The sequence below is a fragment of the Peromyscus leucopus genome, chromosome 14 (genome assembly GCF_004664715.2).
Source record: "Peromyscus leucopus breed LL Stock chromosome 14, UCI_PerLeu_2.1, whole genome shotgun sequence".
Taxonomy (NCBI): domain Eukaryota; kingdom Metazoa; phylum Chordata; class Mammalia; order Rodentia; family Cricetidae; genus Peromyscus; species Peromyscus leucopus.
In genome coordinates, this window is record NC_051075.1 from 75,284,868 (window position 1) to 75,304,969 (window position 20,102).

General features: G+C 48.5%; 1 protein-coding gene across 6 annotated transcripts in view; it reads left to right on the top strand.

The window, feature by feature from the left end:
* Eml1 (EMAP like 1) overlaps positions 1-20,102 on the top strand; it is a 163,459-nt gene that overhangs the window by 72,070 nt on the left and 71,287 nt on the right. For 5 of the 6 annotated variants that reach the window (XM_028882107.1, XM_028882105.2, XM_028882110.2 and 2 more), the window contains exon 2: positions 19,052-19,234. In XM_028882107.1, coding sequence (XP_028737940.1) covers positions 19,052-19,234 — 183 coding nt within the window. Of the gene's footprint in view, positions 1-2,116; positions 2,332-19,051; positions 19,235-20,102 lie in introns of those variants that run through there. The other variant, XM_028882109.2, reaches the window with a different exon arrangement.

Here is a 20,102-nt window from a genome sequence, read left to right on the forward strand (position 1 = left end):
TATAAACCTTTGGACAGAGGCTCAGAATAATTTGAGTTCCTAGTGCCCAGCGTTAGTTATCCACTCTTCGGTTATATAAAGCCTATGCTTTATAAAACAAATCGTTCTTACATGGTTTTGCAGATAAAACGTTTCTGAGTGCAGTGTTTCTCTTATCTGGAGCACAGTTAATGAGGGGAGGTGGACCAAGGAGTTACAGACCCTCCCTCCCTGCCACCCCCACGGCCAAAAACAAACAAAAAACTCTAATACCCCATGGGCTCCAGAGTCTCCTTGGGGCTGAACACATTGGGTGTTACCCTTCGAAAGGAACACTCGCTTGGCCCAGGCTCTTCCTAGCCACCTTTTTTGAAGATCAATCCTGTTATCTGAACAAAAGGATTATGGGTAGGGCTGAACCAGTTTTGTGTGCTTTGCAATTCCAGCCCTGTGGATTTTGTGTTTCTCAGTGAGGGCACAACAAAGGCCAGCCCCATTCAGGAGGAAGACTGGCTTTTTGGTTTAATGTCTCTCAGCTTTCAAATCACAGTCTTCAAGGCAAAATTTCAGATTTTGTACAGCAAATACATGAACATTATAGTCTCAGAAAAAGTTGAAAACAAAACAAAACTATCTTTACCTGCTAAAAACCATGGAGATATGTCATTAACAACTTATATGATTCCTTCAACTACAATGGAATTCAGACCTGAATTGAGACAAATTAAAGTTTATAAGTTTATTGAGGTCTGAAGAGTTGGCTAGCGGTTAAGAGCACTGGCTGCTCTTGCAGAGGACCCGGGTTCAATCCCCAGCACCCACATGGAGGCTCACAACTGTCTGTAACTCCAGGCCCAGGAGATCTGATGCCCTCTTCTGATCTCCAAAGTAACCAGGCATGCATGTGGTACACATATATACATGCAGACCAAATACTCAAATATTTTATTTTATAAAATAAAAGCAAATGTATTTATGTATTTACTTATTTAGAGAAAGTCTCCTTGTGTGGCTTAGACTTATTTAGAGAAGGTCTCCTTGTGTGGCTCAGACTAGCCTCAAAATCATGGTCCTTCCTCTGCCCCTCAAATGCTAGGAAAATAGACATCTACCACCAGAACACGTACCACCATGTCAAGATTCCATTTCACTGACCATAAGGTTATTGGTACCTGAGTCAGTTGCCAGGGTACACCTTATCTGTCTGGGAGACCCTTCTCAGAAGCCTGAGGCCATCTTCTCCTGTACATGTCAGATGCCTGTGTGGGACCTGGTGAGTGACAGAGAACACGCATTTACCTCAGCTGTTCTGTGGCTTTGTAACTTCTGAGAGTTGATGCTGGTTCTTTTCCTTAAACAGGGAAAAATGAAAGGGTATGGAGTGTGATGGCATATGTCTATAATCCCAGTGCTTGGGAGGATGAGACTGACTGGCTGATCCTGAGTTCAGGACAGCCCAGGCTAAACAGTGAGAAACAGAGAAAAACCAAAACTCAATGAAATAAGAGAAGAGTGTCAGAGTTATCACAGAAAACAGCCAGCAATCTGAAAGGAGGCTCAGTAGTTCCAGTTGCATTATACAGCACCTTTAAATTGATAGAGTATAAAACTATACAATCAAGACTGGATTGTACTCAGGTTTGAGCCAAAGCTATGCATTTGCAGATCCTGCAGAGGCTGGCATCCTACGGTGCTTGAGGCTATTGAGCCTCAATACCTCAAGGCAGTGTGTCTTGTCCCAAATACACCAGGTGGTGCATAGATCCTGTCCCCGACTACAGACTGCACCCCTAGAGCAGAAAGGCCAGCATGCACCTGTGTAACAGGGTGCGGGTGGGATTGTCACTGTCCTAGCAAAGATGAATGCCCAGTGAGTGAGTGAGTGCCAAAATCAGGAACAATTTTGCAGCCGGGCCAGCTGAGAGACAAGGCTCGTTGCTCCAGGTCAGGCAGCTGGGGAGTGGCAGAACCAGGGTCCAAATGGGTTTGATCTAGTACTTTTTTTTTTATAGCACCTAAACCTCATGGCTCAGCATTGCCCAATCACTGGCTTCATGAGCCCAGCTGCCCTGCACAACTTTATTTGAGAGAGCTGAGTACCTTCCAGTACAGAAGTGACGCGCCCTCTTGTGTCGTGACTACCACGGGCTGGTCCATTCTTTTCTATAAACAATGCTTTCTTTTCATTTGTCTTTGTTAAAATGAGGGTGAGCAGATATTTCTTTTAGATAGCCAAATTGCAGCCATCTCTTTGTAATACTCCCCGCAGTCAGGAAGGATGCTTTTGACTGCCTGGCAGGCTTGGGGATTAGTCGAATAAGTCACCAGGGACCGGCAGAGGACAATTTCCAGGTTACTTTGTTGAGTTTTAAATGCTAATGAGATTTTTAGGGTGTCTGACAGTTTTTCTTTCTTCCTTATGATTTAAAAGATCATCGCTTTGGGGAGCCTGACGTTGAGTGGTGGAGATGAGGGTTTTGTGTTATGTGTAGAGGGAGGGGTGGTCCCTTGGAGATGCCTGACAGTCTTGATGCGGGTTTCAGGCAGCAGCACTCGCAGTGGGATGGCTTCTGATGTTCCTAGCATGAAAGTCAAAATGCCGTTCCCCTGCCCTCATGCTAACCTTATCCGCTTACTCCAGGGGATACCCAAGGTCTGCCTGGAAATGCTTTGCTGGAGTCTGACTCTAGTACCAATGTCGGTAGGCAGGTGGGCATTTCTGGTGCCGAGGTAAAGGTGCAAGGGCTTAGAGGGGTGCCCTGTTTCATCAGGTGACCTGGGGGGCCTGAGAATGAGTGAAGTTCTTGTCAATTCTGGCCCACGGGATTTCTTCTGATCCAGGGTGTCTCTCTCTCCATTTGGCCTAAGTTTGAAAGCTGGGTGCTGTGTTTGAAATGAGGAAAGCATGGATTGAAATGGTGGAAATGGCGGGTGCAAGTGTGATATTCAAGGCCAGGTGCCACAGTCAAGGTCTAAGAGCAGGAAGGGGTCTGTGGGTTCTTAAAAGGTGTAGTGTTGTGTGTGTGTGTGTGTGTGTGTGTGTGTGTGTGTGTGTCTGTCTGTCTGTCTGTCTCTGTCTGGGAATATGCACATGTGTGCAGGTGCTCAAGAGGTCTGAGGCGTCAGGTCCCTTGGAGCTGGGGTCACAAACGTTGTGGGCCACCTGCTGTGGGTGTTGGGAACCAAACTCAGGACCCCTTATACACAAAGTCAGGAAATGCTCTTAACTGCTGAGCCATCTGCCCCACTCTTTATTGAAGCAGGGTCTTGTGTAGCCCAGGCTGGCCTTGAAATCATTGCATAGCTAAGGTTGGCCTTGGTCTTCTGATTCTTCACTTGTGCTTGCTGAGTGCTGGGACTGCAGGCATGTATCAGCACAGCTGGTTTATGTTGTGCTGGAGGCCAAACCCCGAGCTTTGTGCATGCTGGGCAAGCATGCTGCGAACTGAGCTACATTTCTGGCTCTTGTTTTCATTTCTGAGTGTACGTGTTTGTACGTGTGTGCGTGTGTATGTGTGTGTGTGTGTGTGTGTGTGCCTGCGTGTGTGTGTGTGTGTGTGTGTGTGTGTGTGTGTGTGTGTGTGTGTATGTTTTGTATATTTGGGTTTTTTTGAGACAAGATTATGCTGTGCAGCCCAGTCTTGCAGTAGGCTTTCTTGGACTACCAGCCCCCACATCATGACACGGAATATTATTATTAATTATGAATGCTTGGTGTTATCTTAGGCCTGTTTCTAGCTAGCTTTGTTTAAAAAAAACTTAAATTAACCCATTTCTATTCATCTATGTGCTGCCACGAGGTTCGTGTACCTCATCTATGTACTGTCTATTCCTGCTTTCCTGCTTCCTCCATGTCTGGCTGACTGGCCCCAGCTGGCTGGCTGGCTACCCTTTTCTCTCTGCCCACCAGCCCCGCCTATCCCTCCTCTGCCTAGCTATTGGCCATTCAGTTTTTTATTAGACCAATCAGGTGCCTTAAGCAGGCAAGGTGAAACAGCAGCACATCTTTACATAATTAAACAATTATTCTGCAACACATTTTTACATAGTTAAACAAATATTCTATTCTACAACACAGCCTGGCCTCAGATTCACTGTAACCCAGGCAGGCCTTCACTTAGGATTCTCCTGCTTCCACCTTCTTAGTGCCTGGTTATAGGCCATGCCTGGCAACTGGTTTTGATGGAGCTGCTGACAGCTTTACTTCTCATCCTTCAGCTTGGCCATGTGCCCAAGTCCTCAGCCTTGTGTCCCCTCCTGCATTCAAATGGCCCGTTCCCCATATATGATCTTGTAATGACATGCTTAGGCCACTTGAGAAACGTGAGGTCACTGAGTTGTGTAGAGTATTCACTTGTGATGCACTGTCTTATTCAGCATCCAAGTATTCTGAGAGTCGGCGTCACCACTGTGTTATCCAAAGAGTCTTTAGGCAGCTAACAGCTGATAAAAGTTTACAAAGTTCTGGTTTTCTTCCCTTTGGAAAGCTTAGGGTTACTGATGTTAAGCACTGTTCAGTTATTTTCCTTGAAGTGACAGGCTCGCCCCTGGCTTGTTATGATCACATTGTGTGAGTGAGTGAGTGAGTGAGTGAGTGAGTGAGTGAGTGAGTGAGCCAGCGAGCGAGCTCAGGGTGCTAGGCTTGGCAGCAAGCACATTCACTCACTCAGCCATCTCGCTGGCCCCTCACTCCTTCTGAGAAGCTGATTACAGAGCTCTCTGGTGTGAAGACTTGTAGTCTGTCCACTGGCCGTTCTTCTGAGGGAAAATCAGACTGCCTGAGAGAAGGCTCACAGCTGGACTGCACAGTGTGCTGCTCGGACACCCTGGGACTTGACATGCTTTATACATAACAAGACCCGTGCTTGAGGGTCCATCTTGAATAGCGCGGTGTCCCAGGCAGCTTCAAGTTATCTTAGGTGAACTTTCGTTTTGACTGTGAGTAGGGCAGCAACAAAGACTCTGAACCCTCGGTGCCACCGCCCTGTGCTGCCTACTGGCATTTCCACCGTCAGTTCAGGTGTCACAAGGTGACATAGGAAATGTCAGCAAGGTGTTATTAGGAAAATGCTCTTGACCTTCTGTGCTCCTCGAGGGGGTGGTGTCTCAGGGAATTTCAGGAGTTAGTGCACTGTGTGTTTAGAATTGCCACTCAGGAGGTTTAGAGATGATGACGCCCGTGGCCCACTCCTGGGGATGACTTTGCACCGCATGAGCCAGGCGCTTAGGGCACAAGCATGAACAATGCAGTCCCCAACTTCTAGGCACCCTGGTTGGATGTGAAAAGGGTCCAGGAAATAGGTCTTATGACCATGGTAAATACAGGGGTTCTGTGGCATTAGTGGGGAGGGTCCCCCAGCTCAGCTTGCTTTTTAGGTAGTGAAGACCAGAGGTGTTTTGGGAAGGATATGACCTGAGTTTGTGTGTGTGTGTGTGTGTGTGTGTGTGTGTGTGTGAAGATTGAAAGACCAGGAAGCAGGAGAGAGTATGCACATCTGGGAAACTTAAATCCAGGCAAGAAGCCAAGGGGCATGTGCCTAGAGCTCCCCTCGGACAGGGGACACTCACGGCAGAAATTACATTGGCAGCAAGCACATTTACTCACTTAGCTGTAGCTGGACGTTTTCCTGTGTCCCGCCTGTCAGGACAAATCTCTCTCACCTGCCAGTCCCGGAGCTGCTCAGACCCAAGTAAGGGTTGCCACTGACTTGCTCTTACACTCACACCAAGCCCATTTTTGTTAATCTATATGTTGCCATGTTTTCCGTGGCTTTACCTGTGTGCCATTGCATGCTGCTACGTGGATGGCAGGCTGGCGTCTCCTGACTCAGCCTTCCTCTTCCCAGAATTCTCCTTGTCTGCTTATCCAGCCTATACTTCCTGCCTGGCTGCTGGCCAATCAGTGCTTTATTAAACCAGTGTACAAAAGCATTATCCCACAGCACTTAGCCATCTCTCTGGCCCCTCACTCATTCTGAGAAGCTGATTACAGAACTCTCTGGCGTTTCTTGTGATCTCTGGTCCACAGTCTCCACACTGCCTCTCAATGTGGCCGGACTTTGAAAGTAGTGCACAAGAAGACTGCGTTTTCGTTGTTTTAGGAAGATCATGCTGGCGTGATAAAGAGGCAGGGAAAGGGGGGCAGAGACTGCTGTGGGGTAAAGCATGGAGGTTGTTGGAGGATCCCAAACAGCAAATGACCAGGGACAAGCCAAGGAGGAGGATGAGAAGATGCAAGAGACAGAGGCAAAGCCCTGGATGGTCTATGATGTGTGTGTGTGTTTAAAATCAATAGGACTTGGTGATTGATTTGATGTTAATCATAAGAAATTGGGAATTAGCTAGGATGTACCTAGGTTTTACATTAATGACTGGCTGCAAAGGTGGCCATTTACAGGGGTGATGGAGCCCAAGTAGAAACAAGGCAATCCGTTTAACATCATGTCTCATAGACACACACACACACACACACACACACCCTTGATTGAGCTCTGAAGCAGGGAAGACTTTGCTGGAGATCCCAGCATAGATAATGGATGAGGTTAAGTTGATGAGGTTGTGCAGAGGTTGTGAGAAGATGTGGACCTGCCAGCTGTGGTTACAAAGGATGGGATGGCAGGTCCACAGGCTTAGAAGGAAAGGCCTCCTGAAGAGCTGGGTCTTCAGAGTCCCTCCTATATACAGAGGAGAACAGAGAAACTGTAAAACTTGTCAGGAAGCCTTGGAGATGGTTCGGAGGTACAGATACTCTGTGGTGACACAGCTGTATGATGTGTATTTTTGGTCCTGAGTTAACTCAATCTTTAGGTCTGTACAGGTTGATAAAATGCTGGTGGGGGTTTTTAGTTATTTTCCCAGCAGAATGGTTGAGAAGAAAGCGTCTCTCTTTGTCTTCATGGTTCTCAGAAATCTTACCTTTCTTTCTTATACGAATGAGCATGCTGGTATTCTTATGTGTTATGGTTTCTGTGATATTGGATGGCTAGGATAGGAGGAATAATGGCAGACGCACTGTCATCTTTCACGAGAAGCTCCAGTGGGACCGGAAGAGAAGAACTGAAGTCCTTCATTCCCATTGCAGGACTGCAGCAGGTTTGGGTGTCAGGAGTGTCTGCTGGGTGCCTGCACCCAGTGACCCTCTTCTATCTGGTAAGCCCCACCTCCTAAAGATTCCACACACCCCAGTAGTTCTATGCTTCTGGCCGGTGACCAAGTGTTCCAACACTTGAGTGTGTAGGGAATACTTCAGATTCACACAGTAGCAGTCTGTCTCTAAATGGTTTCATTTAAACCCTATTTAGCTTTGCCTGGAAACCTTCTTTTATTATGATTTTTTTTTTTGATGGAGTGAGGGGTAACACAGTTCTTTGTTTTGTCAGTGTGTTCTAGCTTCATAATTCCCCATGATGCGCTTCGTGGCATGTGGTTCTTGCTTGTAATTAGTGCCAGCATGCCCTAAGAAACCTCACTCGATATACTGCAAGGTGGAGGAGAGCCAGGATGGCATGCTTTGCCCAGCACATGGCAGCTTGCAGGGCGAGGACTGTCACAGATGACGAGGAAGACTCTGGACCTCTCTGCCTCATGGTTTGACTGTCCAGTGAGCCTTCGCTGGTGCTGTACACACTCACCTGTCCATGTGGGCAAAACACACGCTGAATTTGCCGAGGAGTCTTTCCCTACCAACCCGATGGACTTTCTCTGAGGAAACTTGTTCCTAACCACAACCCACACACCTTCACCTCAGATAAGGATCTGGGGCAGTTCAGAATGGAAGCTGTGTTCTCGCTTTGATTGACCTCTGTGAAAGGGTTATTTCAAGCGTTGTATCTAAGCCATCGGTGTGCAGTGAACTGGAGTGGATGGATTACAGGAGTTGGGAAGTGTGAAAGGAGGCAGCTGTGAGCTGGCAAGACACAGCGAGGCTGAGGCATGTTTCAGCCTCTGTTAACAAGTCTGCCTGCTTTCCAGCCAGGGACCACCGGCTCCAGGTGCTGCCACGTGGTGGCATTGGGAGGTTAAAGCAGGGGCTGGGTGCTAAGCGATCTAGTTGTTGCAACAGGATTTCCCACATTAATTTTCACATCCTTGATCATTTTACTCAGTGTGTGTGCATGCATGCCTGTGTGTGCGCATGCATGTTCATGTATGTGGAGGCCAGAGATTGGAGTGAATCTCTTCCTCAGTAGCTAGCCACGCTCTTTCTTTCCTTTTTTCCTTCCTTCCTTCCTTCCTTCCTTCCTTCCTTCCTTCCTTCCTTCTCTCTTTTTTTTTGAGACAGGGTCTCTCATTGGTTGACTGAGGGCTTGCTGACTTGGCTAGACTAGCTGGCCAGTAAGCCCTGGGGATCTTCCTGCCTCTGCCTCTCCAGTGGTGGGATTACAGCTGTGTGCTTCCCCCTTGGGTTTTTTTGTGGGTGCTGGGATTGAACTCAGGACCTTTGCAGCAGGTATTTTACCCACTGAGCCACCTTCCCAGCTCTTAGTCACAGCTTTATGAGTGTGTCACCGAGCAGTCCCGTAGAAGAGACTCATCATTCCTTATGCCCAGATGAGCTGTGAGTCCAACACATTGCCTGACTCATTCAGGGGGATGGTACTCCAGACCTTCGGACTCCAGAATGCTCCCTGTGTATGGCACTAGGTCTCCTGTCTTGTCCAACTGTAGGGATTCCACACTGTAAGGATTCTACAAGAAATGAAGACATGGAATAGGGGGCAGACCTAAAAACCCTCAAGGCGGGTATCTGAAAGTGTATTCTCATATGCTCACACGTGGGCTTTGTAATGCTTCTGTGGCTAACCACAGCTGTTCACAGTAAGATGATGTGTGGTTAGATGGCTGGAATGCTTCCCCAGTGGGGGCAGGGAGGCCAGAAGGCAGGTCCAAGCACAGCTCCGAAGCTGCCGCACCGTCTGCAGAAGAATACGGAGTGATTGGCAGACAGACGACCTCGTGTGAAGAAATGAAAAATCTGGCTGCTCATTTTTGAACGAAGGCATTTTACAGCTTCAGAGTCTGGTGGGACTAATTGTGAGGAGGAACTCCGGCGTTTCGGCGGAGACCAAACACACTTCCTCCGCCTCAGTCTTCTCGGGTCTGCCTCCTTCCAGGGCTGTTCTTTTTCTTCTTTCCTTTATGTTTCCACCTTGACTCTGTCTAGATGGTGGATCTGAATATTAATTGCAGAAACTGTGTATGAGAATGTAGACTCACACCCACGTGTGTGCACAAGCATGCGTGTGTTCCCTGGTAACTGATGAATGGACACATGACATTCAGTTACCCAAACAATAGTAATAATCATATTTGTAAGGTATATTAATGCTTTCTATTTATGTATTTATTGAGATGGAGTCTCACTGTGTAGACCATGCTGGCCTGGAGCTCACAGAGACCAACCTGCCTCTTCTTCCCAAGTGCTGAGGTTAAACAAAACACACACACACACACACACACACACACACACACACACAGAGAGAGAGAGAGAGAGAGAGATAGATAGATAGAGAGAGAGAGAGAGAGAGAGAGAGAGAGAAAGAAAGAGAGAGAACATTAACATGTCTTACAAATATTCCTTAATCTCTGTCTTTCTCATTTTCTGGCCCGTCCTGTAGAATCCCTCTTGGGTAGGGCATCCAGAGCCAGTTCCTGTGGCACGCGCGTTTGTCTGTTTTGAAATGCCCCTTGTTTTTCTCTTTACTGTTAGCAGTGTTCCACGTACAAGGTCGTTGAGTGGCACCAACGCTCCTGCTCAGGTGAAGAGGAGCTGAGGAGCCGCGGGGGCCAGAGTGCCCACTCTCCCCTGCATGAGCAGGTGCATGAACGCGTGCCTGTTTTCTCCTGTTTCTTTATTCTCATCTCCATGTCTTTGGTCCCCACTTTAGGCTGCCGAAGCCTCTCTCTAGCCATTTTCCCTTCCAGCATCCCTTTCTTTGGCCCACTCTGCCTCACCAGACATGCTGGCTGTCACCAGTCCAATCCATCTGTGTTTTCTGGATCGGCGCTGGCGTCAGTGGGGTGACAAGTGTGGGTTCCAGCAGCCTTGCCTCCCAGAAGCAGACTAAGGTCCCCTTTCCGTCTAGCTGAGACTCCTAATCCTGCTACATACACCCTTGGGTGCCGGCGTAGGCCTGGGGAGGCTGGTTTATAATGCACAACTAGCTTTGTTTTATGATCATCCGATTTTTTTTTTTCCTCTGTAAAACCACCGTTTAGGTGACTCCGGTGCCAGCGGAGAAGCTGGTCTTCCCATGCTTGGGCCGGTTCCTGGCCACAGAGGCGGCCACTCCTGCATGGGCAGTGTCAGCCTTGTTCTGGTCACATGGCAGCTATAGCTCTACCTGGGGCTCAGAGCGGGACGCCTTCTGCCGAGCACGGTACAGCAGGAGGCCCGGGAGGTTGGCATTCCGGGCCCTGGGTTAGACCTTGCAAGGGACCGGATGCAATGCACCTTCTTCTGGGAACCCGAACCTTTATGACAGACAAAATTTGGTTAAGACACCCCACAGCTCCAACCTGACTGTTGTGTTCTTTGTAGAACACAAATGTCCCAGCGTGTGTGTGTGTGTGTGTGTGTGTGTGCGTGCGTGTGCACTGACTGTGGGGTCGGTGAGTACTGGGGGCGTGTCGCAGTCATGTGATCCCCTTACACAGGTGTGTCACGTGCCATGGAGTGCCGGGCCCACTCTAGGTTTGTGGTGAAGAGCAGGGAAGAGAACAAACCGTGGTGCTTACTCTTTGGTGGAATGGACAGTTGTGATGAGTTCATGTGCTGAAGAAACAAAGACGGTAGCTGCAGGGACGAGGCCCCCAGCTTCCCTTACTACTACCAGAGAGCCCCGGGTAGACACTTGACAGGGTGTCACTGGTACCCCCTACTCACACAGGGGTCGGGCACTGTTCCAGGACGTGTGCCCTGGTTGTTTTAGGCCAACAGCCACACAGACACGGTTTGCTGCCCAAGTTTACATTAACAAGGGTGAATTCTCACAACTGCAAGACGGCCTTGGCATGGCGCTGAATAGCAGAGGCCATTGACCACCCTCTATCGGCCGGCCAGCTCTCCCATTGAAGTGTGCCTACATGCACAGGCTCTGTGGCAAGATTAATTGTGCGGCGTATGCATATCTCAGGGAGGCTGGCACTCGTCCCCGACCCTCAGTTCCATAGAACTGAGGATCAGATCTCCCAGAGGGCTAACTCATGGGAGGGTCTAAACCTCCCTCAGTTCCTGATGGCTCCTGAGTAGGAACACTGTTGCTCCTGGTCTACCGTGAGTGGATGCTTTCTTTGTTGAGTCTAGTGACACCATAGCGTGCAATGGTAGGAGCCATCTCGTGTGGGCTCTGGAGACTGTTCTCTGTCATTTTCACGGAAGATTCCTTCATGACCTTGCATAACACCTGAAGACAAGGGAGCATCCTCAGCGGGTGTCTGGAGTACCCCCTCCTGGCAGTGTTCTCCTCTCCTGTGTGTCCCCTGCATCTCTAGTCTGTCACCTTGGCTGTGCTGATCTTCTGTGATGTCTCCTTGACCTAGGGCCACCACCATGTTCCACCTGTGTCCCTGCTGTGTGCCTGTTCCAGAAGCTGCAGCCACATGCTGGAATAGCTGTAGACCCACTCTTTGATCCACCATCTCTCAGAAGTCACTGTCCCTGGCTGTCTGACACACTTGGTTTCTTCCTTTCAGCTCTTTGAGCTCAGATGACAAGGCCAAACCCCAGTTATCCCATCATAGCTCAAAGCAGAAGCTGATGATACTTTAGAAACAGTAGTTTCATGATATTAAAAAAGGACAAAGTATTTTCTGTAACAAAATGATCACGAACAGGATCATGGATAGAGGTAACACTAAGTTCAAAGGGTCCTTTTTGTTTTGTTTTTTAAAATAATTTATTTTTATTTTATATGCATTGGTTTTTGCCTGCATGTATGTTTGAGTGAGGGTGCTCCATCCCCGAGAACTGGAGTTATAGACAGTTGTGAGCTACCATGTGGGTGCTGGGAATTGAACCTGGGTCCTCTGGAAGAACAGCCAGTGCTCTTAACCTCTGAGCCATCTCTCCAGCCCCCCCCCTTTTTTAAGACAGGGTCTCACTATGTAGCCCTGGCTGTCCTGGAACTCAGTATGTAGACCAGGCTGGCCTCAAAGTCACAGAGATCTACCTGCCTGCCTCTGCCTCTGCCTCTCCTGGGACTAAAGACGTACCTGGCTTCAAATGGTCCGTTGTTTGACAGTGACCTGAGGTTGTACAAGAAGGACTTAGATTTCTTGTTTTTAAAGGTATTCTGCCAGCCAGGCCTGTGCAGCAGCGCCCTGCCGAGGCACACCGCTGCCTGGATGCTTTAGGAAGCCTTATTTATGTTAGGCAGCCAGTGAGCTGGCTTTGACCCTGTGGATGGATTTTTCAACTATTTTTCAACTAAACTGCTTTTCTGATTTCATCTCAGCCGTGACGAGACAGGCTTTCACAGGTAAGGGCATATCGTCTGAAACCAATCACAGCTATTAGGTCAAGAAGACAGTTTCACAGGTAACACAATACTTCCAATAGAAAATAACGGGAGGCAGAGGCAGGTGGATCTCTGTGAGTTCAAGGCCAGCCTGGTCTACATCGGGAGTGCTAGACCAGCCAGGGCTACATGATGAGAAAATGTTCTAAAAACTAAAGCCAAAACCAAAAAAAAAAAAAAAAAAAAACCAAAAAAAAAAAAAAAAACACAAAATCCCTTGAGAGACAAGATCTTTCCATGTTGTCCAGGCTGGGCTCAAATGCCGGGCTCAAGCAATCCTCCTGGCTGAAAGGTTTTGAAACCATGGTACCCAATTTTAAGACCTTAAATTGACCTCTTCGGATCCTTTCTGTTGAGTGGTCTGCACAAATGTGAGGGCAAGAGTGAGAGCGAGCATTTGCAGCCTTCTCCTCAGACCAAGCGCCCAGGCGTTTCCAAATCCTAGCCCTGTCTTCTCTGTCTCCCCTGCTCGCCCCTTCTCCAGTCACGATTTGGTCTTCCCTCGTGGTGGGATCTGGTGTGACTGTCGAGGAGGTGTGTGTTTAAAGGACTTTATCTTCCTCCCTGACTCTCCCATCCCAGCTGCTTTAGAGCAGTGGTTCTCGGCCTTCCTGATGCTGTGTGACCCCTTAATACAGTTCCTTATGTGGTTGGTGGCCTCCAGCCAGAAAATTACTTTTGTTGCTACTTCATAATTGTAATTTTGCGACTGTTACTAATTGTAATGTAAATATCTGATATGCCATCCCCCACCCAGGGGGCCACGACCCACAGGTTGAGATCCTCTGGCTCGGAGTCTGGCTGTGCCGTTGCGGGCTCCCCGCCCCGCTCTGATCCCCGGCAGCTCCAGCACACTGCAGTTGGCTTCCAAACAAATCAGATGCCGCAGCCTCAGGAGAGAGAACTTTTCTACCTTGATAACAAGTTAGGCAAAAGGATGTGAGAAAGGAGCTGGTAAATTGATCGAGCTGTTCCATTGCAGCTGTGGTGAGGATGACGGCCTCAGTTTCCCTCTTTGGTTTTCAGTGGTGTGAATTCATCAAAACTTAAGTCACTGTTCTGAAACCCTGTCCTTCCCTCACCTGCGTTTGGACCTTGCTTTCTCCTGTCCGCCTGTCCCTACTTTCGTGAGCCTGTCTGGAGTCAGCAGGGTTCCTCTGGGTCTGGAGGAGAGGGAGGCTGGGTGGGGCTGGACTTACCTCTCAGTGCTGCATATGAGCGTTTGTGTCACGCCAGCCACTCTGTCTTGAGGTTGTCACTGTGCTGAGAGCAGGAGGGATGTCTTCAGTCTGGGTGACCTCACCGGCCAATCGCTGCAGTTTGCAGATTTGCTTCCCGCATCACAACTTGTCGCCAGTGCCTTGAAGGTCAGGCTTTGCTTTTTGTTGAGATAGCAATAACATTAGCAGCAGGGAGCCACTCATTGGGAAGTGTTCCTAATCTGAAAATTCAAAGTGTAAAAGGCTCTGACATCCAAAGCTTTTAGAGAATCGACGTGGTGCGTTTTAGATTTCAGATATTTGCCCTGCTCACTCAGCAAAACACAAGCCTGAAAAACTTCAAAACCAGAAACACTCCTGGTCCAAACTTTTTCAGATAAGGGACACTCCACCTATGTGTGGATACACACCACCACTGTGTGAGCATCTCCAGACCATTAGTGTGTTAATATTAGATGTTAGGTGCACATTGACATTCCTTCTCATGAGAACACCAGAGGCAGGAGAATTGGACCAGGAGTGGTCAAGTTACCTTCCCGGGGTCACATAGTTAATGATTAAGACCAGGAATCCTACCGTGCATGCTTCTGTGATCAGCCAGTGCTCTCTCCACTGTACCCTGTTCCCTCTACAACTCCAGGACACCCCCTCCCATAGGTAACACTTAGCAGCCTGTCTCAGGACCATCGGCACAATGCTAGAATGTTTAAACGTGTGGCCTTGAGAATATCTGCTCTTGACCAAAGCCTGCAGAGAAGTTACCTGCTCAGGCCTCTACCGCTAAGTGCCTCACCACTGTGGGCACAGTGCCAGCGCTCTGTGGTGTGGCTACTGTCTGGAGACCGTCACTCTACAGTGGAAGAGACTTCCTCAGTGGCCCAGTTACACCCCGTGCCGGGTAAATAGAGCCCAGGCCACCCAAGTAAGCAGGTGACCCATCTAGTGGGTTCCAGTTTCAAATGGAAGTCTTAAAAACCCGAGGTGGGCTGGGGATGTAGCTCAGCTGGTAGAGTGTCTGCCCAGCATTCACGAAGCCCTGAGTTCTATCCTCAGCAGTGCATAAACCGTATGTGATGACCACATCTGAAGTCCAAGCACTTGGGAGGCGGAGGCAGGAGGAGCTGGAGTTTCAAGTCATGCTTGGCTCCATAGCGAGTTCAAGGCCAGCTTACGCTACATAAGACCCTCTCTCAAAGACAGACAAGCCCCAACCCCCCACCACCCAAGGAATGAAAGTGTAGAGAAAGCTTGTTTTTTACAGCACCCCTGTAGCATGAATCTTAAAGAGTCTTATTAATAAAATCAAACCCAGGGCCAGGCATTATTCCAGGTGGATGCTGGAAGATCAGAGAAGCAGAACAAACCACAGCCACCTCACCTCACCAGTTCCTCAGCTGATCCTGTTTCCTCAGACTGGAAGCCTCTGTGTCTTCATCCAAATGGATCTCAGCTGAACTGCTGCTAGAAGCCTAAAGCTTAACCAGCTCTAATTCCTGGTCCTCACGCCTTATATACCTTTCTGCTTTCGGCCATCACTTCTTGGAATTAAAGGCATGAGTCACCATGCCTGACTTTTTCCAGTGTGGCCTTGAACTCACAGAGATCTGGATGGATCTCTGCCTCCCAAATGATAGGATTAAAGGCGTGTGTGCCACCATTTTCTGGCCTCTGTATCTACTGACTGTTCTGTTCTCTGACCCCAGATAAGTTTATTAGGGTGCACAATATTTTGGGGAACACAATATCACCACACACTCCCTCTAACATTACAAGAAAAATGATTACAGAATGTGAAAACTTTTCCAAGTCACTAGGACGTAAAGGTTTACAAATCTTTTTAAAAAAAGATTTATTTTATGTATGAATACCTACATGATATTTGTGCATCATTGTGTATCAGTGCCTACAGAGGCCAGAAGAGGGCATCAGATCCCTTGGAACTGGAGTTACAGGTGGTTGTGAGCCCTCATGTGGGTATCAGGAACTGAACTCAGGTTCTCTGCAAGAGCAGCCAGTGCTCTTAACCGCTGAGCCGTCTCTTCTGCTTCTTGTTATGGGCTCCTTTTTAATGACTTCCCTGGGTAAATTGCGCAGGAGGTACCAGACCTGAAACTGCTTTAAAAGAGATAGCTTGGGCCGGTTTGATTTGTGCCACATTCCTAGTACAACACAGTCTTCTTCAACAGAAGTGAGAGAAGACATTCTTTTTCCAAGCTGTGGAATCTGGTGGCATGTTCAGCTGTTGGCAACGGTCTGTGAAGGTCAGAGCAGGCTCTGCTGTTGTTGTCTGTCTAATCCCTTTCCCCATCTGTATCGAGGGGAAGACATCGGACTCAAGTGCTGCCAGCCGGTCTTCCGGCCGCACTCTGGAGGGTCATTGCCTTCAAAACTGGAGGCAAGCAAAGCGTCAGAACTGAGCGGGATCCGAAAGCGCATAGATTAGCTCACAGGGGGAACCTTAGCAAGGCTCCAAAGCAGAGAGTCTCCTTAGACGATGAGACACTTCAGTTTTTATTTGTGTCCAAAGGCAGACTTTGAGGTGCTTTTCTGGTCAAACAGTCAATTATACCTTTTTCTATACAAATTTGGTGATATGAATGAAAGTCTGATTTATGCAGTTTTTGTTGTTGTTGTTCAAGTCTCACCTGTCCATCCATCCATCTGTCTGCCCGTCCACCCACCTATTGAGGATACATTGGTGCTGTTTTCAATCATGGATTTAGACCATCCGCAGCAAGCCAGTTCTGTCTTACTGTGTGTATGGATATACATGTACAGATTTGGACCATACAGGCTCCTGTACTGTGCCGGTTCAGACCCCCGTTCACAAGTTTGTGTGTCTTCTCTAAAAGCAGCTGTGTACATGAATAACCCAGAAAGGTCATAGCAGATCTTTCTGTGTCAGCGTTCCATGACTATACCAGAAGACTGGAGATAATGAACTTAAGGGGAAGATGAGGTTTATTCGGCTCGGCGTTTTGACACTTTCGGTCCATGCTTGGTTGGCCCTATTGGCTTGGGCTTGTCGTGAGGCCAGAGTGTGCGGTGGGGCAGAACCACTCACCTCATGTCGAGGAAAGAGAAAAGAAAGAGACTGGGGAGAGGAGCGGAAGAGATGGAGACCCCATCATCCTTTGTAAAGGCATGTGTCCAGCAACTTGAGAGCCCCTCCTGGGCCCCAGCCCCAAAAGTTTGCAGTATCACCACCTCCCACCTGAGCTGGGGCCTTGAGAGAAAGCATCCAAACTATAACTACAGTTTACAAAACACATTACTAATAAAATACATATTCTTACTTGCACAAAAATGTTCAGAAAGGGGCTAGAGAGCTGGTTCAGGGACTAATCACACTGCTCTTCCAGGGGGCCCAAGTTCAGTTCCAAGCACCCATACTGGGTCACTCAGAACTGCCTGTAATGCCAGCTCCAGGGTATCTGACACTCTCTTCTGGCATGCACGTACCCACGCACAGACATGTAGTTACAAACAGAACAAAAATTTAAAACTAGCAGATACAGAACTCTACTGTTACAATAGCCATCTGAGGTAGATGCTGATGTCATCCCTATTTTTCTGGTGAAGAAATCGGGGTACCCTAGAGATGAGTGTCTTTGCACACTGTTGGTTGGGTAGTGAGCTTGGGTGGTTTGACTTGAGTCTGTGCTCTTTGTAGTGGAAGGCTCCGCCTCTTCCGTTGGACTTGCTGATACATGGGGGCAACTATTCCATCTTCCTTACGGTTCCCTTCCCTTGCATTGTGACATGGTTCTTTGCCTCTCAAATTTTAATCACTTTACATGATACTATTTTTTTATTCATTTATTTTCATCCTGTCTTTGTATCTAAAGTATGTCTGTTGGGCCAACGAGATGGGTCAGCAGGACCTACACGGTAGAAGGAGAGACTAGATCCCAGAAAGCTGTCCTCTGACCTCTACATGTGTGCCATGGCATCTGTAAACATGTTCTCACACATCCTCTCTCTCTCTCTCTCTCTCTCTCTTTCTCTCTCTCTCTCTCTCTCTCTCTCTCTCTCTCTCTCTCTCTCACACACACACACACACACACACACACACACACACACACACACAATGTTTTTTAGGCTCTAAAGGGAGCTTTAGTTTAGGGTTTAGCTTCGGGTTTCTGTTGCTATGAAAAAACACCATGCACAGGGTAACTTAGGAAAGAAAGAGTTTAATCGAGCTAACGAGCTAACGGTTCCAGAAGCTTGGAGTCTACAGTGGCGAGCAAAGGCATGGCAGCGGGTGGCCGGAGCAGCCACTGAGAGCTCACATCTTGATCCGTGGGAAAGAGAGCACACTGGGAATAGCACTAAGCTTTTGAAACCTCAAACCCCACCCGCCGTGACACATGCCCAACATGGCCACACCTCCTAATTGTACCCAAACAGTCCACCAACTAGGGACCAAGTATTCAAACATCCGAGCCTATGGGGGCCATTCTCATTCACACCACTGCCAGGGGTGGGGTGGGGGGGGATGGTGGTGTGGTAGGAATGCCGTCAGTGAGGAGGAAGATTCTAAAAATGAGGAGAAGTGAGGAAGGTCATGCAGAGCCCTGTGCAGTGGCCAGGAGTTGGGACCTGTGACTCTGATGACCGTGGCTGTCACATAAAGGTTTGCTTACCAGACAGATTTGACCACTCGATGCTCTGTCCTTCAAAGAGTGGAGCCACATTTCCCAAACCTGTGCTAATTCGGGAGTGGAGCTCTGCATCCCAGGCTCCGAGGCTGTGTCTGAATTCTATGGAGCTGTCCTGTCAGTGCTGACATTCTCACCTTGGTCAGGGTGCATTTCCATCTCACAACTAGGACCATGTGGCCATGGTTTGGTCTGGGATCTAAGAAATGTGAGATGGATTTAGACAGACCTCCTTTGGTTTCAAGAGGCTGAGTGACTACAGGCTTAGCATATGGATGGGTAATGTGGTCCTCCGTCCACAAACTACCTGTCAGCCGGCACTGTAAGCAGAGGGGATTCCGCAATGTTGAGAACTTAAAGTAAACTGTCTGACATCACTCAAGTCACCGAGGTTCTCTGATACACCGAACAAGCAAACACATTGCCTGGCATGGAGAAAAACAGGATGCCGGTTTAGACCTCAGTTTAAATGTGGCAAGCACGTGGAGAGTGAGATGCCAGTAACGGAACAAAGATCCCACGTTCTGTAAAGTACACTGTCTCAAGTGATTTTGCCAACAAGCCGTTATCTTAGATCGGTAGGTGTATCGCGTTCAAACAGTGTCCTGGCGTGTGTACAGATCTGGTTGTCACGGGGCATATTTCACTCACCTGACGCTTCTCTTTGGTCTAGATGACAGCGCATCTGCTGCCAGCAGCATGGAGGTATCGGACAGAATCGCCTCTCTGGAGCAACGGGTCCAGATGCAGGAGGACGATATTCAGCTGCTCAAGTCTGCGCTGGCTGACGTGGTTCGGAGGCTGAACATCACAGAGGAGCAGCAAGCTGTGCTTAACAGAAAAGGACCTACCAAAGGTGGGCGTGGTGCAGCACCCACAGCAGGGCGGGTGTGGTGCAACATCCACGGCATCCTTAAAGAGCCACACTCTTGCATGGGACCTTCACTCCAAAATGATCCCCAAATCAAAATGTCCTTAGCCCCGACCCAGTGAACTAATCTCACCAAGTGTGACAGTATTTGTTGGTGTGTTGGTGGTGAGTTGTTCTGATGCTGAAGTGCACATTTGTAGACGATCCTTAAATAATCTTTGAGTCAAGGAAGGCACCATCCGGATGGACCACTGAGAACAGACAGGTCAGGTTGCCCGGGACAGTGAGAGCTGACAGAGAATGCTTCAGCTCCCACCAGGGGTTCCATCCGGAGTGTTCACTGGTGTGTCTCATCTCCTCCTGCGTCCTCAGCTTACTCCAAAGTTCAACAAACAGCTACCCATGGGTGCATGGCAGCCCCTCGGCCAGTCTGGGTGTAGACGTGGGAGACTCCCTTTAGAAAGCCAAGTCCAAAAGGCATCTGGCTGGCCTGTCCACTCAGCTTCTTTCAGGATGTGCCACTGACAGCTTTTGAGACTCCTCTGCTACCCGTGGGACCGCAGCCTGTAACAGGGGTCTGTACCAGTGGGCTGCTGGCCAATCCAAGCCATTATTTCATGCCTCTCCCAGGATATGGCATGCAAAAGCAGTGCTTATGCTAAGTACCATTGTAGTGACCGTGCCTTCAAATTTCAGAATCAAAAGATGTCATAAAGCCCTTGACCACATGCATGTGTAGACGAATTTTTCTTTGGGCCGCCAGCCCATAAAAAAATGACAAGGAAACTTATTATTCATTATGAAAGCGTGGCCTTAGCTTTGGCTTGTTGTACTAGCTCCTATAACTTAAATT